Source organism: Oncorhynchus gorbuscha, linkage group LG05 (genome assembly GCF_021184085.1).
Source record: "Oncorhynchus gorbuscha isolate QuinsamMale2020 ecotype Even-year linkage group LG05, OgorEven_v1.0, whole genome shotgun sequence".
NCBI classification, from domain to species: domain Eukaryota; kingdom Metazoa; phylum Chordata; class Actinopteri; order Salmoniformes; family Salmonidae; genus Oncorhynchus; species Oncorhynchus gorbuscha.
In genome coordinates, this window is record NC_060177.1 from 23,965,486 (window position 1) to 23,984,408 (window position 18,923).

General features: G+C 43.1%; 2 protein-coding genes and 1 long non-coding RNA gene across 3 annotated transcripts; 2 read left to right on the forward strand and 1 right to left on the reverse strand.

The window, feature by feature from the left end:
- The first annotated feature begins 446 nt into the window (after nucleotides 1-446).
- Nucleotides 447-12,287, forward strand: LOC124034851 (centromere protein T-like). The gene is made up of 15 exons (XM_046348269.1): nucleotides 447-458; nucleotides 1,819-2,055; nucleotides 3,422-3,525; nucleotides 3,705-3,834; nucleotides 4,552-4,708; nucleotides 4,854-4,947; nucleotides 5,067-5,203; nucleotides 8,685-8,751; nucleotides 8,847-8,998; nucleotides 9,224-10,525; nucleotides 10,705-11,046; nucleotides 11,126-11,225; nucleotides 11,314-11,481; nucleotides 11,713-11,817; nucleotides 11,928-12,287. Exons 1-15 carry the CDS (start codon nucleotides 447-449, stop codon nucleotides 12,058-12,060), a joined length of 3,240 nt encoding a protein of 1,079 aa, XP_046204225.1. The 3' UTR covers nucleotides 12,061-12,287.
- On the reverse strand, nucleotides 953-2,709 carry LOC124035696 (THAP domain-containing protein 11-like). Its single transcript, XM_046349289.1, has one exon. The coding sequence runs from the start codon at nucleotides 2,584-2,586 to the stop codon at nucleotides 1,753-1,755; it is 834 nt and encodes a 277-aa protein (XP_046205245.1). The 5' UTR covers nucleotides 2,587-2,709; the 3' UTR covers nucleotides 953-1,752.
- Nucleotides 12,288-12,326: 39 nt separating the features above from the next.
- On the forward strand, nucleotides 12,327-15,394 carry LOC124035697. The gene is made up of 2 exons (XR_006838786.1): nucleotides 12,327-13,368; nucleotides 14,009-15,394. It is a non-coding gene; the product is annotated as an uncharacterized LOC124035697 (long non-coding RNA).
- The last annotated feature ends 3,529 nt before the right edge of the window (nucleotides 15,395-18,923 follow it).

Here is an 18,923-nt window from a genome sequence, read left to right on the forward strand (position 1 = left end):
AAACTTTATTTTAAAAAATGAACTCGCCATACCAGATATTCCTTAATGTGAGCTAGTCATTTAATTTGATTTATTAGGATCCCCATTAGCAGACGACAATGGCGACAGCTAGTCTTACTGGGGTCCGATGCATAACGAAAAATACATTACAGGCAAAAGACCTTACCATTTACATTTAAAAACATTACCATGTAGTGTGTGTGTGTATCTATCAGTTACACATACATGTCAGTAGAAACACACAACAAGTAGTTCACATGGGGGACAGGCAGTGTGCCATCAGATGTTGCTTTATTTGTTTTTTGAAAACAGGTTTGCTGTTCATTTGCGCTATATAAGATGGAAGGGAGTTCTGTGCACTCATGGCTCTGTCTCATGGCTCTCATGGCTGTACATTTACTTGAATTTGTTCTGAACCTGGGGACTGTGACAAGACCCCTAGCGGCATGTCCGGTGGGGTAAGTGTGTGTGTCAGTGCTGTGTGTAAGTTGACTAAGTAAACAATTAGAAATGTTCAACACATTTCTTATAAAAACAAGAAGTGAAGCAGTCAGTCTTTCTTCAACTCTTAGCCAAGAGATACTGGCATTCATAGTATTAATATTAGCCCTCTGATTATAATGAAGAGCAAGACATGCAGCTCTGTTCTGGGCCAGCTGCAGCTTAACTAGGTATTTTTCTGCAGAACTTGACCATACAAATCAGGCCAATAATCAAGATAAGATTAAGTCATGATTCTAGATCCCTATGGTGTTCACTTTAGTGGATTTCTGTAATAGAATGTCTGTTTAAATTGAAAAGGGGAATAGAAATGATAGACATCAACTGCATGATATGATCCAGGTCACTGCACCAATGTCTCTATCCAGCCTGAGCTATATCCAAGAAATTAGTAACACTCATAATAACACTCATGCAACAATTTAAACAGATAAAGAAACAACGCAGGATATATTATTTTAAAATGAAATTTACTTCAAATGGATATGGTTTAAGTTTCAGAACAGTCATTGCTGTCAGGTCAAAGTTCAACAGTCAGAGGTTAACATAATATCCATATGGGAGTGCCAACTGCAGATACCAAGGCAAACCATTTGGGAGGAGAAGGTTGAGACACCAGTCACAGTGAACCTCTAGGTGGTGTTAAAGTCTTACAACCAGATGGAGCCATGGATCAAGCCAGGTCTCTGGTGGAAATAGGCACCTGATAAACACACACACTTTCATGATGCACAACACATCTTCCCACAGTTAGTCACAAAGCAACCTTGTTTTGGAGGATGGCCTCTGAGCTGAAAAGCTGGTGTTTAATATACTGCAAGGAGAATTCAACTGCAGACACTGACATACAAACACAAACAGCTTAACAACAAAACAATGGCCTAATAATTCCCCCATCTCCCTTTAAATGTTCTGTCGAAAGTAGGCTACAGAGTTGCAGCCAGGCGATCCACAAGAACTCATTCGTCAATGATTTTACACTCTCCTAAAAGGCTGCTTGCACTTAGCAAACACATGGGTGGACTAAACTGGGCAATGTTTTATAGGCAACTATGGGATTATTACTATCAACTAGCTAGCCAAAAATAGCATTAGTAGACCAACAAGTTGCTATCCCTCTATTGAAAATAAATTCTCAACGCTTTCGTAAAAAAGAGGGTTTGCTCTGTTCTCCACGGACCCCTTCATCTCACGTTAGAGTCTTAGGTCGCGACGGTCTTTAGTTATCCATCATTTGGGTGGGAATGATGGTCACATTTTCTTTACCGCTGCTCCTGCCGACAGCAAACGGTCCCGCTCGCGCACCTCCTCCTGTAGCTTGGCCTCGGTCACGCGCAGCTGGCGGATGGTTGCCTTCATCTCCTTCATTTTCACTTCCATGAGTGCGATGATGTCCCGCTGCTCATTCAGCTTCCGAAGCAGTTCGGCCGAGGTGGTCCCGGTGGTCAGCGAGTACGCGTGGTCCAGCGGGTTGCTGACAACGCTGTAGTACTGCACAGTCTGCTGCTGGGCAGTGGCCGCGGAGTCTGCAGGGGGATCGTCGCCCCTGGCCAGGTCAGTGGAGCTGGAGACGACTGCAGTAAAACAGGACCCGTCACCCTGCGCGGCTGGATTTATTGGTCCGAGGTATTCGCCGTCCGGACCGATCTGCACCAGGATAGGGCCATCAGTAGCAGCTATGTCGGTGACTGCATCGCTCTGAGCGGTCTCAACGGCATCTGGGGCTGTCGAAACAACGTTGGTGATGACAATGTTGCCTGGACTGGGGGCTGGAATAGGAGCCGCCGCAGACGCTTTCCTGTTCCTGCCCCTTCGATTCTTGCGTTCATTCACTCCTCTCAGCGGGAAGAGCGTCGGTACTCGAACGGTATAGGTCTTTCTGCCACCGGGAAAGTGTACGCTACAGACGCGGTGTCCCGTAGTGGGTTGGAAGGTACTAAAACAGCCGCTCACCCCGGCCCGGGAGATGTTCTTGAGCCAAATCTCCCTTTGCGTGGTATCCTTTGGAAATGTGTAGAACCGCAGCTCTCTGTCCCGATGAGAGTTGTTGTAGCAGCCAGGGACACAGCAGGTGAATCCAGGCATGTTTATTACAACGAAAATCTGATAAACTTGTTATTCTATTGAAGTTTTGTCTAATTTATTTTTGTTTCGTTCTTCCTCGCGTTGTTATCAAGCCGATCGGCCTCGAAGCGGAACTACACGTCCCACAATGCTTACAACTTCCTGTTTTGTGTCCTAAGCAGGTAGCCCCAAAAATATGACATTTTGTTTAGTGTTGCGCACAATTCAAATGTTTTTAGACGTATTTGTATATAATGTCGCAGACTTTTATTATGTTGATAGATGTTTAACTATTCTATCCATTATTACTGCTTTCCAAGCAAGCGTGAATCAGAACTAAGAACTTAAATAAACTACAAGTCCCCTAATGCATTCCATAAACTCTCATCTCGCGAGTTGTCACTTGAATTTTAAAGCGGGAGCCACCCGCTGAAAGGTAAACACCAGCTAGCAAGCTTTTTATTGTATTTATTTAGCAAGCTTAGGATACTTTCATAAAATAGCACATCAAAACGGTGATTTTCCACATAAAGAGGCGACACGAATCTAACGTATCGTGAACACGACCCGGTAGAATTCCTTGATTGTGTAAGTCAGTGTATGATATATCTAACTTTAGCCTAGCATGGATAGCTAATTTAGCTAAGTTTTTATTTATTTAATTTAATCCGTTAGCGAAGTTAACTTTAACGCGTTAGTCGCCCCACTTACTTTCAGAAGTAGTAAACTATGTGTTTATTTGCATTAACGTTAGCTAGCAAGTACTAAACCAGTAGTTAGATAGCTAATTAAAGATGACAGCATGTCAATTATTTCCAGAATATTGATAAAACGTTGACTTCTTCTGTTTCGACAGACTGAACGTTATGCCATGGATTCTGTAGACGAGGACGTGTCTGCTCGAGTTCTCCTGCAAAGTGTAATTCATACGGAGTCCTCCAGGTCCCCAATTACCCGCAGGTAAATTAACACTGTCGAAAAGTGTCATCCACAGTACCTACTACTATCTATCAACTAAACTTGCTTTGGCAACGGTTGTCGAGTGTTAGTTTGAAAGGCTCTCTCTTGCCAACTGTGATATCTCGAGATAAAATGTGTAATTTTAATGGAATAAGCCATGTGTGTTATGTCCTCTCTAGTGCCTCCCAGGCTCAGTTCCAGTCCCCGGGGTCCAGAGTTAGACGTAGTATCAGACTAAGGAGGAGTGATGTTGGGACCCTTACACCACAGGAGGCCCTCAAACAGAGCATCAAAAAGAAGCTTCATGAGGTTCGGTTAAGCCGGGTCTACACTGTGATTTTTGGCCCCAATTTTAGCTGTCTCAGATAAGTTTTTGAGATCTGAGACAAAATCCCAATGTCCTTGCCTACTCTGGGTGCGCGGCCATCAGCTACGCTTGTTTAATGTAGGCGGGTCAGAGACACAATCAGAGGGCTCCGATCCTGTCTTTGACGTCCTAATATTTTCAAACATGTTTGATTTTATCTGCACAAAATCTGCAATGTTCTTGTAGTGTGACATATGTAATGAAAATATTTGAGAACGGTGATCAGCAATAGCCAATGAGAGCTCTCCTGAGAAGGAGCCAGTGAGATGACATTGTATCGCATCATCCAGAATGTGTACTCTCGAGCAGGAGCGATGAATACTACTAGTATGCGTTTGTCCTTGCCAAAGTGTCAAATCGTTACAGCTCTTTACCCACAATGTTATTCAATTAAAAATGTATTGGTTATATATTTCAACTCTGTAGGGCAAGCATGAATGTCTGACTGAAAACGTTTGAGGCTGCTTTGAGCCACAGCTCGTTCTAGCTATGGAATCACATCCATGTCAAGACAGCATGTCTTAGTTTGACACTCCTGTAGTGTCTGCTCGGTGTTACTTTGGAGATCTGTCTTTCTGTTCGTTTGTCTGTGTTGGGCAGAGAAACTGTTTTAAACCAGGCTTGTGTTGAGTTCATCTGCATTTGTCTTTTTCTTACAGAGCACTTCCAGGTTTACCCTGCCAGTGCCACCCAGTAAGAGGCGGACTATATCAGAGGGAGTCAGGAAGATAAACACGCCTGCACCAGCCACAGCCTCACTTCTCTATGATGATGACATCACACCTAGATACCTACTCAGGGGGATCCTGCAAACAGGTGAGTGTTGTCGTCACAGTGTGTGCGTTAGTGCCTTTATTATTGACTAGCGGTAAGATGGATGTGTTATTATATGCTCATCATGGGCACGTTGTTCAGTGATCTTTGTCTTTGTTGCTCTTCTGTCTCCTCTCTGATTGGTCAGAGCCGGAGACATCCCTTCTGGTTCAGGACCGGCCAGTCAAGAAGGAGCCAGAGCTGCCCTCCACAAACTCCAGTATTCACAGCAACCGCCCAAGGTATGCTGACAGACAAGGACGATATCCTCATAGGTGCACTCAGGACACACAGCCCTCTGCATTATTGGTGTGGTGATGTGTTTGTGCGTTTACACCTTGTTTTTGTTTGTGCCTCCTAGTACAGGGCTGTCTGACTTGGATTTCCCTGACATGACCACCACAGTAAACCTGTCACATACGGTGAAGGGACTAAGCAGGAAGCGACCACGTCGGAGTCTCAACATAACAGCATTCAACAGGCAGCTTGAACATGAAGGTACGGTCAGGGTCGGCACTGTACAGTGTGCGCATGGTTAAGTTTGTGTGACATCTGTAACTGGAGCATGTTCTGAACGTGTTAGAGGGTGTGATTAAACATACTGGTCAACTGCTCTATATGAGAATAAATTTTCTGTTCCACTCATTTTGACCCACTGACAATTCCACTTTTCATGGGTTCATGTTTAAATTAAATTGTATTTATTACATTCTGCAAATACAACGTATTTGTACAAAGTATTGTAAGTGCATATACACTACCATTCAAAAGTTTGGGGTCACTTAGAAATGTCCTTGTTTTTGAAAGAAAACATTTTTTTGCCCATCAAATTGATCAGAAATACAGTGTAGACATAGTTAATGTTGTAAATGACTATTGTAGCTGGAAACGGCAGAGTTCTTAATGGAATATCTACATAGGCATACAGAGGTCCATTATCAGCGACCATCACTCCTGTAAAAGACTAATTTATCATTACAAAACCCTTTTGCAATTATGTTAGCACAGCTGAAAACTGATGTCCTGATTTAAAGAAGCAATAAAACGGGCCTTCTTTAGACTAGTTTAGTTGAGTATCAGGACCATCAGCATTTGTGGGTTCGATGACAGGCTCAAAATGGCCAGAAACAAAGAACTTTCTTCTGAAACTCGTCAGTCTATTCTTGTTGTGCGAAATTGCCAAGAAACTGAACGTCTTGTACAACGCTGTGGATTTATCCCTTCACAGAACAGCGCAAACTGGCACTAACCAGAATAGAAAGAGGAGTGGGTGGCCCCGGTGCACAACTAAGCAAGAGGACAAGTACATTAGAGGGTCTAGTTTGAGAAACAGACTCCTCACAAGTCCTCAACTGGCAGCTTCATTAAATAGTACTCGCAAAACACCAGTCTCAAATAGAGGTCAACCGATTAATCAGAATGGGCGAAAAATTAGGGCCGATTTCAAGTTTTCATAACAATCAGAAATCTGTATTTTTGGACACCGATTTTGGCCGATTAAATTTTTTACACCTTTATTTAATCTTTATTTAACTAGGCAAGTCAGTTAAGAACACATTCTTATTTTCAATGACTGCCTAGGAACTGTGGGTTAACTGCCTCGTTCAGGGGCAGAATGACAGATTTTTTTTACCTTGTCAGCTCGGGGGATTCAATCTTGCAACCTTACAGTTAACTAGTCCAATGCTCTAACTACCTGCCTCTCATTGCACCCCACGAGGATACTGCCTGTTACACGAATGCAGTAAGCCAAGGTAAGTTGCTAGCTAGCAATAAACTAATCTTTAAAAAAAAAACATCAATCATAATCACTAGTTAACTACACATGGTTGATAATATTACTTGTTTATCTAGCGTGTCCTGCGTTGCATATAATCAATGTGGTGGCTATCGTTGCTCCAATGTGTACCTAACCATAAACATCAATGCCTTTCTTAAAATCAATACACCGAAGTATATATTTTTAAACCTGCATATTTAGCTAAAAGAAATCCAGGTTAGCAGGCAATATTAACCAGGTGAAATTGTGTCACTTCTCTTGCGTTCATTGCACGCAGAGTCAGTGTATATGCAACCGTTTGGGCCGCCTAATTTGCCAGAATGTTACGTAATTATGACATAACATTGAATGTTGTGCAATGTAACAGGAGTATTTAGACTTATGGATGCCACCCGTTAGATAAAATATGGAACGGTTCCGTATTTCACTGAAAGAATAAACATCTTGTTTTTGAGATGATAGTTTCCAGATTCGACCATATTAATGACCTAAGGCTTGTATTTCTGTGTGTTATCATGTTATAGCTAAGTCTATGATGTGATAGATTTGATTTGTCAGTCTGACTGAGCTATGGTAGGCACCAGCAGGTTGGTAAGCATTCATTCAAACAGCACTTTCGTGCGTTTGCCAGCAGCTGTTTATGACTTCAAGCCTACCAACTCCCGAGAAGAGGCTAGTGTAACTGATGTGAAATGGTTAGCGGGATGCTCGCTAATAGCGTTTCAAACGTCACTCGCTCTGAGACTTGGAGTTGTTGTTCCCCTTGCTCTCCATGGGTAACACTGCTTCGAGGGTGGCTGTTGTCGTTGTGTTCCTGGTTCGAGCCCAGGTAGGAGCGAGGAGAGGGATGGAAGCTATACTGTTACACTGGCAATGCTAAAGTGCCTTTAAGAACATCCAATAGTCAAAGGTTAATGAAATACAAATGGTATAGAGAGAAATTGTCCTATAATTCCTATAATAACTATAACCTAAAACTTCTTACCTGAGAATATTGAAGACTCATGTTAAAAGGAACCACCAGCTTTCATATGTTCTCATGTTCTGAGCAAGGAACTTAAACGTTAGCTTTCTTACATAGCACATATTGCACTTTTACGTTCTTCTCCAACACTTTGTTTTTGCATTATTTAAACCAAATTGTACATGTTTCATTATTTATTTGAGGCTAAATTGATTTTGATGTGTTATATTAAGTTAAAATAAGTGTTAATTCAGTATTGTTATTGTCATTATTACAAAAAAATTAAATTGTCCCTTTAATCTGTATTTGCTTTTTTTGGTCCTCCAATAATCGGTATCGGCGTTGAAAAATCTTAATCGGTCGACCTCCTAGTCGCAACATCAAGGCAACTCCGGGAGGCTGGCCTCCTAGGAAGAGTTCCTCTGTCCAGTGTCTGTCCAGTCTCTTTTGCCCATCTTAATCTTTTCTTTTTATTGAGATATGGCTTTTTATTTGCAACTCTGCCTAGAAGGCCAGCATCCCGGAGTCGCCTCTTCACTGTTAACATTGAGACTGGTGTTTTGCGGGTGCTTTAATGGGGTGGCGAGTGGCCTAGTGGTTAGAGCGTTGGGCCAGTAACCGAAAGGTTGCTAGATTGAATCCCTGAGCTGATAAGGCAAACATCTGTCGTTCTGCCCCTGAACAAGGCAGTTAACCCACTGTTCCTAGGCTGTCGTTGTAAATAAGAATTTGTTCTTAACTGACTTGCCTAGTTTTTAATAAAGGTTCAATTTAAAAAATGAAAGGCTGGTTTTATTGCTTCTTTAAACAGTTTTCAGCTGTGCTAACATAATTGCAAAAGGGTTTTCTGATGATCAATTAGCCATTTTAAAATGATAAACTTGGATTAGCTAACACAATGTGCCATTGGAACACAGGAGTGATGGTTGCTAATAATGGGCCTCTGTACGCTTATGTAGATATTCCACTAAAATCAGCCTTTTCCAGCTACAACATTTACAACATTAACAAAAATGTGCTTTTCTTTAAAAAACAAGGAAATGTCTAAGTGACTCCAAACTTTTGAATATAATTTAATGGCTACATGGACTCACTATTTAATATTCTTATGCCTATTTAGCAGTATTATGGCCTAGGGGTAGAAGCTGTCTCATAGCATGTTGGTTAGGAGTCTGATGATGGATGTATTCATTTTCTGATAGAATTTTATGTTCAGATTTTTTTTTTCTTTGCAGATGGAGAGGCTGAAGGTGGCAGTGCAACAGAAAAAGACCTCTCATCCCTGTCTTCTGCCTCTCCAAAGTAAGGAGCTGCAAATTGGAAAAACTTCTAGTCATTGAATTTCAGTGGTGAATGTCAGAAATGTAACTGAGGCTGTGTTCTCACACATTTTCTAGCTCTATCACCTTCTCCCTGAAAACACCCTTTATGGATGTTCGGACTGAGAAAAGGGGATTTCAAAGGAAGGTAACAAATCGTAAAAAAATTTGCCTTGAGGAGTTTGACGAGGCCCTACAAAATCGACTGGCGGCGATGGGTGGAGACCCTGGTAAGCCCCTTCCTTTGCATCCTATCTCATTTCTTCCCCCCTTATATTTCTGTTTGTCTTTTGTTCGGTGTATTATATTGTTTGATATGTACTTAAATGATCTGGAACAATATGAAATTGAGACTTATGTAAGACTACATTTTGTGTGAAGAGTAGAACTTACACCTAGTTCTTCCGCCTCTATTTTTCTCTTCCCACGCCCACCTCCCTCTCCCTGTTTTTCAGAGCTGAGTGTTAGGGAGGATCAACAGGGTCTCAGTGAGACCGTTCGGTCTGAGGGGTTCACCTTGGGACAGAGTGACCTCACCGCTCCTGACATCACCCATGACATCATCACCAGCAACACAGCGCTCTACTCCCTGCCTGTTGACACAGCAACAACCTTCACTATCACCACCCAGGACAAAGACCCCATCACGGGAACACAGATCCAGCGAGAAATGGGAGGAATGAAGGATGAGGATGAGAAAATTATGGAGGAGGTAGGGGAACAAAATGAGGACAAGATGGAATTAGACAACAAAGATGGAGAGGATTTGGCTGGAGATGCTGGGCAGAGCGAGGACTCAGTGAGACAGAAGGTGTCCAAATCACAGACTGTAGAAGTGGTAGCTGACTCCCAGACAGAAGAGGAGGAGCTGGCTGAATCTCAGACAGAAGAGGACGAGCTGGCTGAATCTCAGACAGAAGAGGACGAGCTGGCTGAATCTCAGACAGAAGAGGAGGAGCTGGCTGAATCTCAGACAGAAGAGGAGGAGCTGGCTGAATCTCAGACAGAAGAGGAGGAGCTGGCTGAATCTCAGACAGAAGAGGAGGAGGTGGCTGAATCTCAGACAGAAGAGGACGAGGTGGCTGAATCTCAGACAGAAGAGGACGAGGTGGCTGAATCTCAGACAGCAGAGGACGAGGTGGCTGAATCTCAGACAGCAGAGGACGAGGTGGCTGAATCTCAGACAGCAGAGGACGAGGTGGCTGAATCTCAGACAGCAGAGGACGAGGTGGCTGAATCTCAGACAGCAGAGGACGAGGTGGCTGAATCTCAGACAGCAGAGGACGAGGTGGCTGAATCTCAGACAGCAGAGGACGAGGTGGCTGAATCTCAGACAGCAGAGGACGAGGTGGCTGAATCTCAGACAGCAGAGGACGAGGTGGCTGAATCTCAGACAGCAGAGGACGAGGTGGCTGAATCTCAGACAGCAGAGGACGAGGTGGCTGAATCTCAGACAGCAGAGGACGAGGTGGCTGAATCTCAGACAGCAGAGGACGAGGTGGCTGAATCTCAGACAGCAGAGGACGAGGTGGCTGAATCTCAGACAGCAGAAGATGTAGCAGATGAAGGGGGACAGGTAGTGGAAGAAGTGCAGGAAAAAAGATTGATATCACAGAGTTTAACACACAATGCGATGCACATCAGTCGGAGAACTTATTGCTCAGAGGGTGGCGTCAAGGTTGCTGGAGTGATGGAAGGAGGGAGGGGCTACAAGAGCATGGGAGCAGCGCTCTATCCTACAGAGACTGGTGAGTCAGGTTGGTAATGAGGGCATGATGTGGCATTGTCCCATGTGGATTTCACTTGGCTCAAATACTGCTTGTCAACAAGACTGTTCAGTCTTTCAAGTTTGAAAAAATAATATTTGTGGGTCTATTCTATTATTTAATGTAGTATTTGTGAGACTGTTTTATTGATGTCTTTGTGTGTTTTGTAGGGTGGGCAGGCAGGTCAGAGGGGGACACGGCTGGTGAGTGGCACAGCGGGCCGGAGGTGGGAGCTAGTGAGAGCGCCCACACCCGCACAGTAACCCTTGGCAGCGTCCCTCCCTCCCCGTTGCCCCAGGAAGATGAGCTGGAAGTTTTGAGTAGAACTGGCACCAGCCTTGGCAATGAGGAGATGGAGAACTCCATGCCTCCTTTAGAGATGACCTTTGAACCTGGGAACAACGTCCCTCACAGCAGCAACTCATCCCTGCACCCCATCACTGCCCAGAGCCCAGCTGAGCATGAGGAGGACTGGGATGATGTGGAAGAGGGGGATGGTATCCGGAGTGAAGGTTGGATCCACAAAATCTGCATTCAGGTGTGTGTGCACATGCGTATATGTTGTGATGACTAACCCCTTCTTTCCTACAGAGCTGTCCATGAAGACTCCTGCGTTTGTCAGAGAGAAGAGGAATGCTCTGCCTATTGACCCCCTGGCCACACCCACTGTTCTCAAAGACCTTCAACCAAGGCAAGTCACACACAAACACATGCAATCATTTTAGTAGTAGTATTGTGTGCTAGTTTGTGACCTAATCTGTTGTCTTTTGGGGCCTCAGTGTTTCGGCTGGTGCTGCAGCTGCGGTGAAGCCCAAAGTGGTGAGGGGAAAGCGGACTGGATCAGCCAAGAAGGCTCCTGGTCTCTCTAAGAGCTACATCATGAGCGTGTTCAAACACTTCGCCAAGACCAAGGTGTCTACAGATGTCTACCCTGTCCTAAAGGAGATGTAAGAATCTACACCCATCTTAGGGAAAAGTGCTTATGTTCATTAACTTGCACATCAAGTGATTTAGTGATGTACCGATCTGTTTAAAGACAGGAAAACATCAGAATGCAACTTTTCTTTTATCGTTGATGTTAAATTCATTGATGTATGTATTAGTGACAGAATATAGGACTTTCTTAATGATAAGGTATTGATGGATGGATGAATGCATGTGTAACATTTACTTATCAGAATGGAGCGCTACTTTGACCGGCTAGCTGATGACTTGGAGACGTTTGCTGCTCACGCCAAGAGGAAGACCATTGAGGTAGAGGATGTAGAGCTGCTGATGCGGAGGTTTGTTTATAGCTGTGGTTCGCCAGGTTTTTAAGTGTACAGTATGTACTATAATCACCTTGTCGTGTGTGTGTGCATTCGTCTTTCTCTAACTCTGTTTTTCTCTCCAGACAGGGGTTTGTGACTGACAGCATGCCAGTAAATGTGTTGATTGAGAAATATCTCCCAATGGAATCCCGAAAGCTCCTCATTCCCATGGCAACAAGTGGTAACTACGTCATTCCCAAACCGAGGAGAAAATGATCAGCCTATACTAAGAATGATCAGCCCAAATGAGGGCTGATGTTGTATATTTGATTGAATATCTATGAACAGCTGTTCATTTATTATTTGTAGACACTCATTCAAACACAGCCAGGACAAGACCATGTAACCTGGTGTAAATGTGTTGTATTTGTTTGAATATGGCTTTCTTTTATATTTGTCGAATATTACTGCAAAATGTTTTATTTGATTTATTCAGTAGTCTGGCATTTGTACCTGCCTTTGGATGAGAAAGGAGACTGGAGTTTAAACCCCTGAGGTTATGAGCGCATTGGATTCCATTAGAGCAACCTGAAAGACACAACCAATACAAGCACTATAGTTTGTAGACTCTAATCTAATGCCCTCATGCTGCCCCCAGTTTTCAAAATCGACCCAGCTAATCACAGTACAGTCAGAATTTAAAAAAAGCAATAATTCAAACTTTCGCATTCGATACTTGTGTAATCATTACTCTAATTCTGTTTCAAAACGTTTTGCAACAAACAATTTACTCCAAACAGAAAATGCATACGACAGTTTATATTGGACTAATTCAGGTAGGCCCGGTTTCGTTCGCCTTGTTTGCTTTCGTTTGGTTCTTGGTAAACGGTCAGTTTTCAGTCCGTACGCGTCGAACACACCGACTGTGTCTTGCGTTTTGGTGCACCAGAACTACATTCATTTCCAGTGGAACGCTGCGTTTCCCTTATATTGCGTTGCAGAGGCAGTTGTAATCCGTTGTGTAGTAAATCGAATGTATGCATTAAATTGTATGCGTAGAATGTTGAATTTTTGTTGCACACATATCCAGTAAAAAAAGTGGGATTCCATAATAAAGTTGAATTACATAATTTCTTTACATATTTTATTCATTTATTTGCCAAGTAGCATACATATTTATAAGGTGAAATCAAAAAATTGTGAGAGCCTATCATTTACCTCAAATGCATAGTTTTGGAGCGAAATGCAATAATAAATAGTCTATATAGCAGCGTAGGCTCTTTCAACAATGAGACCAACGTTGTGGAAGGTGGTCTTGATCGCGTTGTTGGGCCGGTGTTCGGGGCCAGCCCCGCGGAAAGCGCAGGTCTGTGTGGGTCCAGAAATGGTTGATGTCCCGAAAGCATGGAGGGGAGTTCCGTATCATTCAAAAGCTTCGATTGGTGAGGAATTTCTAAGTTACTTTCGTCTGGACTGCAGCCAGTTCAATCACCTGCTCCGGATTGTTGGAGCCAGAATCGCCCCGATGGAAACCAACTACCGGAAGTCCATCAGCCCAGTTGAACGCCTGGCGATTTTTCTCCCGTAAGCTAAATTCTAGTACATTTTAAAAGCCTTTGATGCCGTAATTGATTGATTAGATATTTTATGTGCATGAGCTGAATGGCTCTTTAGTTAATAGCCCCTATGTGACATCAGATGTACTTTAACAGAATGTTCATTCGGACTTTAACTTCCAAAGTTAGTTTAAAATCCTTTAATGATGCAATGTTACCAAATGAAAATTAAGTCCAGGGCCCCTTGTTGTTCAAGACAGTCATTCATTAAATTCTTATTGGAATTACTTACACTCTTAGGAAAAAAGGGTTCCAAGAGTGTCCTTCTGCTTCCCCCATAGGATAACCCTTTTTGGTTCCAGGTAGAACCCTTTGGGGGAAAGGTTATACATGGAACCGAATAGGGTTCTCCTATGGGGACAGCCGGAGAACCTTTTTAGGTTTAGATAGCACCTTTTTTTTCTAAGAGTAGAGTTGGCCTTGGCTACAGTTTGATAGTCAGATTGAATTGTATTGTATTGTTTCAAGGCATTGTTAATGATGGTTGATGACTTAAAATATAATTAGAGCATAATAAACTAATGAGGTGTAGGTATGAGTAGATATAATATGTGGGTGGAATTTCAAGTTACACACAATATTGATAATTATTTTGAATTATATTTCAGATTCTTGGGGACGGGATTCAGCTTCGGTGTTGGACGGTCCACAGTGGTAGGCATTGTCCCCTCTGTGGCACACGCCATTTGGGACTGTCTGGTTGGTGAATACATGTCTGTCCCCAAGGAGGAAGACTGGAGGGCCATTGCTGCAGAGTTCCTGGAGAGGTGGAATTTCCCCAACTTTCTTGGCTCCATTGCTGGGAAACATGTAGTAATCCAGGCTCCACCGTGCTCGGGTTTGCAATTCTACAACAAGGGTACATATTAAGTTGTACTCTTGGCTGTTGTAGATGCCATCTACTGTTTCCATGTCGTCAATGTTGGTGCTTACGGCAAGGGAAGTGATGGCGGGACCCTCCGGGAGATTCCTAGAAGAAAAATAAACTCACACCTATTTAGGTGAGGTGCTGGCTAGCCGAGTAGAAAACTTGAAAATAAAGGAGAGCTGCACACTAGGAGCTTAGATCCAAAATCTACATTTTTTTTTTTTGCATCTGAGCTCCTAGAGTGTGCAGCTCTCCTTTATTTTCAAACCCTGGAGATTCCACCACCTGCATCACTCCCTGAGGCTGAAGACCTGGGACCTGTTCCCCACGTCTTCGTCGGCATGAGGCCTTTCCTTGAGACCCAACCTCACGAGGCTCTATGCTGGACACCAGCTGCCATTGCCAAAGGCTGTAAGAATCTTTAACAAACGACTATCCAGGTCAAGGTTAGTTGTTGAATGCGTCTTTGGGGGTCTGGCAGCCTGGTGGAGAAATGTATCGGAGAGTGCTTGGTCTCAGCCCCTCAAATGTCGATGCCTGCATGAAGACCACATGTTCTCCACAACTACCTGCAGAGGTCATTCCAGGAGCCACTCCGGATGGAGACGGGCACGCTAAATGGTCACCTACCTGATGTCACCAGGGTAGGTGCCAACACCCCCAGGCAGGCACTCCAGGTGAAGAAGAAGCTGACCACCTACTTCATCGCCGGCAGGTGAAGTCCCATGGCAGTATGCCGTGAAGTGAAACGGCTCTTTTAAGAGCCCTTTAACACCAAGGTTATTTTAAGAAACATCTACCGTTGTCCACAAAATTGCAGGACCTCTAAGGTTATAAGACATACAGTTAGTATGATAATGGGAAAAGGTAACCTAGAGTCCATACAAATAGTACAGTTTACCACCATCTTCACTGCTCTGACACAATGCAGGTGGGGGAAAAAACAATTAGAAAGAGTGCGTTTACTTTCATCTTGTCTAAATGAGATATTAATAAACAAATGAAAATGACTATGAAAACATTAGAATTTAATAAGTATTCAAGTACAGGAAAGAACATGACAGGTATGTGTTGTAAAAATGTTTTAAAAAATAACTTGTGTGTAAAAATACAACAATTAAATGTGTAGCCTGTAATCTGTAAGAGAACCAGAGCATGTATTTTTTTGCACAACTGCAGACAGATACAGGGACTACTCCATAAAGCCTAGATGTAGTAGGGAACTTCAGACATGGCCATAAAGAGAGAAAGGGCAAGGCACTGGATATCTGAGGTACAGAGAGGAGAGGTGTGTTTGAAAACTAAAAGTGAATGTGTAGCCACAATACTGATAAACACACATTTAACCTTTAGTCTTTGTAAAAGAACAAGAAAATCTGAATTCTCCGGTGTGTCAGTTTTCATGCAATCTATGTACAACAAATAATGAATGCTATCCTAAATATTGAGAAACGATTTACTTTATGAATTCAATTAATTGTAAACTAAAAAAAGTCTAACAAGGACATAGTAAGCGGAATAAGGACAGTTGGAAAATCTCAGTTGCAGTTCCTTGATTCCTCACATCCTCTTTCCTCACCTGCTCAAAACCCATTGGAGAAGGTCAAAACAACAACCAGACAACTCTTCCTCCTGTCCTTCCTGTGAAGAAGAGAAAAACAACATACAACCATTACATAATAAATAACACCATTAAATGTGAGATTTATGTTCACTATACAAACAGTATTTAGGTTTGTTTATGGCATAAATATTGGAGCAGTGTGGTAAAGTTGGTAATACTGTAATGACCTGACTAGATCATAAAGTAACAATTGTCCAGACAGAGGGTTGAGTTTACAAATTGACGGTTTATTAACCCAACTTTACACAGGCTACTGTTTGGCCGTAGCCCATGCCAATTAAACTAAAGATACCCCACAAGCCAACCGTGACCTCTTGTAAAGGACAGCCGTAATAGAGAGAGAACAAAGGCTAAACCTGGTCTTAACTTCCAATGCTCCATCCCCCTGCCCAACCCCCCTCCACGCCACTCTGCCAACCGCCAGGATGCCCGGCATCAGAACATTCCAGGCATTCCCGTGATTGGCAGATAGCAGGTTGATTGTTATGTTGGCCCCGCAAACACTGGGTACTGGTAAGTACAACACAACCACCTACTAACCTAACACACAGCTGTCTGTGCGGGTCGCTACAATACTTTTTGCTGTTTACTCATGGAATTTGTGTTTCAGATCAAAAGATGAATATGACAGGCAAATATTTAGACAGCAAACTGTTGTTTTAGGATATTTTCTATCCCAGAAACAGAAACATTAATCCTTTGATCTGAAATACCAATTAGCCTACATGAGTATACTGTAAAAAAATACACTTTACTTCACTGTTGAAAACCTATGACACTACCTGTGTAGTGAAGAGAAAAAAAACGTACCATTGAACTTGTCATCGAAAAGGAGCTGAAGAATTTATCTTAACTGCTGCTTTTCTTTGCTGAGGCAGCCTCTTCAGGGTTGGCAACAGGCAGAGTGTCTCTTCATCCTCAATGTGGGGATCAGGTTGGGCTGCTTCCCTCTCGACGGCTTGGAGTAACCTATGCTGAAATGAGTTGAGTGGATCTGGGAGCTGGTACCTACGATAGCGCCTGTTGTGTTCCTCTTCATTTCTCCATGTTTGTCTCCACGGCCACATCCTGTTCAAGGTCCTCTGTGGTCATAATAATCTCAGGTGTTCCTAGATCCAGAGGTGCTTGCTCCATTATCTTCCATGGCTGCACCGGTGGTGGTCATACTTGTGGATGTTGTAGAGGGTCTCGCTGCACTGGTGATGGTCGCACTAGTAGATGACAGGGTCTCGCTGCACCAGTGGACTCACTTGTAAATGACAAGGGGTCTTGATGCACGGGTGGCACCCACACTTGTGGATGAAGTAAAGGGTCTGGCTGTAAAATTGCCACTCGTTTCCCTAGGCACAACAAATGGATCCAGAAAATAAAGAATGTGGCAGAAGCACCAATGCTGCTGGCCTGAAGCCTCTTATTTTTCTCTGCCCTTCTCTCTCTCTGATACCTGTCCCTGAGTCCTCTCCACTTCCTCCTACAGTATTCTTCTACATAGGCATGAACACGATAAGCCAAACCATTACCTAGCATAACTACAGTTATTAGATAGCTATCATGGACATGTCACCTACTGTACACAAACACACGGTTATCTGACCAAATTATCAGGGGTACAGTAGTATCTACCATTTCTATTACTCTAGCATACACACTCACTCTTTCAAACATGATTATTTGGTAAAGTTATCAGGGGTAGTAACTAGCATTATTTATTTGACTTTCACACACACACACACACACACACCTCATTAGCTAGGTTTTCGGGTGGGACCTTAAAAGGGTGTCCTGACTCTTTGAGGTCATTAAAGATCGTAAGAGTAGGGGTGTTAACCCCGGTGTCCTGGCTAAATTCCCAATCTGGCCCTCAAACCATCATGGTCACCTAATAATCCCCAGTTTACAATTGGCTCATTCATCCCCCAGGTCGTTGCTGTAAATGAGAACGTGTTCTCAGTCAATTTACCTGGTAAAATAACGGATATATTTGAACAAAAAACAGGTTAGCTAGCTAACTAACGTTAACTAGCCACATCTAGCACAAGCTCACTACTAAACTGACCTGGCAATCCTACTATCGTGGACACTTGTGTTAGAGTTGCGTCAATTCGAATCTGGTATCAGGATAAATATGACAATGAGTCACCGATTGTATACTATGTATTTTTTATTAGCTAAGCAATAAGTGGTAAATGCAATTATCGTATATACGGGCTCTCTGTCCCACCTCGCAGGGCAAAACAGAGAACTGACAAGATGTATGTAAACAGTATTCTTTATACTGTGATAGACAGTTCCAACCCGTCTGTTGGCCTATCGCAATAGAGACTGGGCGTGGTTTAAACTTGCTCAGCCTATCCATGCGCTCATACAGTTATCTCGCACCTGGCTCCTGTTATCTAACAAAAGACCGCTTGTTCTCTCAACACCCCGCTCTGAATGTGCCCCCCTCCCAACTCATTGAACAGTTACATTTACATTTACATTTAAGTCATTTAGCAGACGCTCTTATCCAGAGCGACTTACAAATTGGTGCATTCACCTTATGACATCCAGTGGAACAGTCACTTTACAATAGTGCATCTAAATCAGTTCTTGTCTTCATGCTACTTTTCCATCATGAGAAAGGCCCATGGCCTTGAAACTGTTAACAATGTTTCATGTCAGCTATGTTGCATAACACATACATACATCCACACAAGCCAACAGCAGATAATATTCAATGATATATATGGTAATGGCTATAGTGTAAAACACAGAAACCTCATACTTGTCACCAAGCAACATTTTTTGTGTTTATGTAGCTGTCAGCAGCTGTGTCAAAAATACACGATTTTGAGGATACTGCGAAAATTATTCTCTCCATGTGTCCAACCGCATTCGACCGTCGGCAAAAGGTACCTGCATCAGTATAGTTGCCTTGCTGCGCAAAATGTTATGCAGCAGCGATGCAATAACACAGTCGGTGTGTTCGACGCGTAAGGCAATTTTTTTGATGACTGACAGCCCGAACCAAACCCTAACGACGGTAGACCAA

Bases quoted from the DNA above. Each gene is read 5' to 3' on its own strand.
- LOC124035696 (XM_046349289.1), bottom strand. From the start codon at position 2,586: ATGCCTGGATTCACCTGCTGTGTCCCTGGCTGCTACAACAACTCTCAT.
- LOC124034851 (XM_046348269.1), top strand. The intron at 4,709-4,853 runs GTGAGTGTTGTC...CTGATTGGTCAG, and splicing joins CAGGGGGATCCTGCAAACAG to AGCCGGAGACATCCCTTCTG. The intron at 11,482-11,712 runs GTAAGAATCTAC...TTTACTTATCAG, and splicing joins TACCCTGTCCTAAAGGAGAT to AATGGAGCGCTACTTTGACC.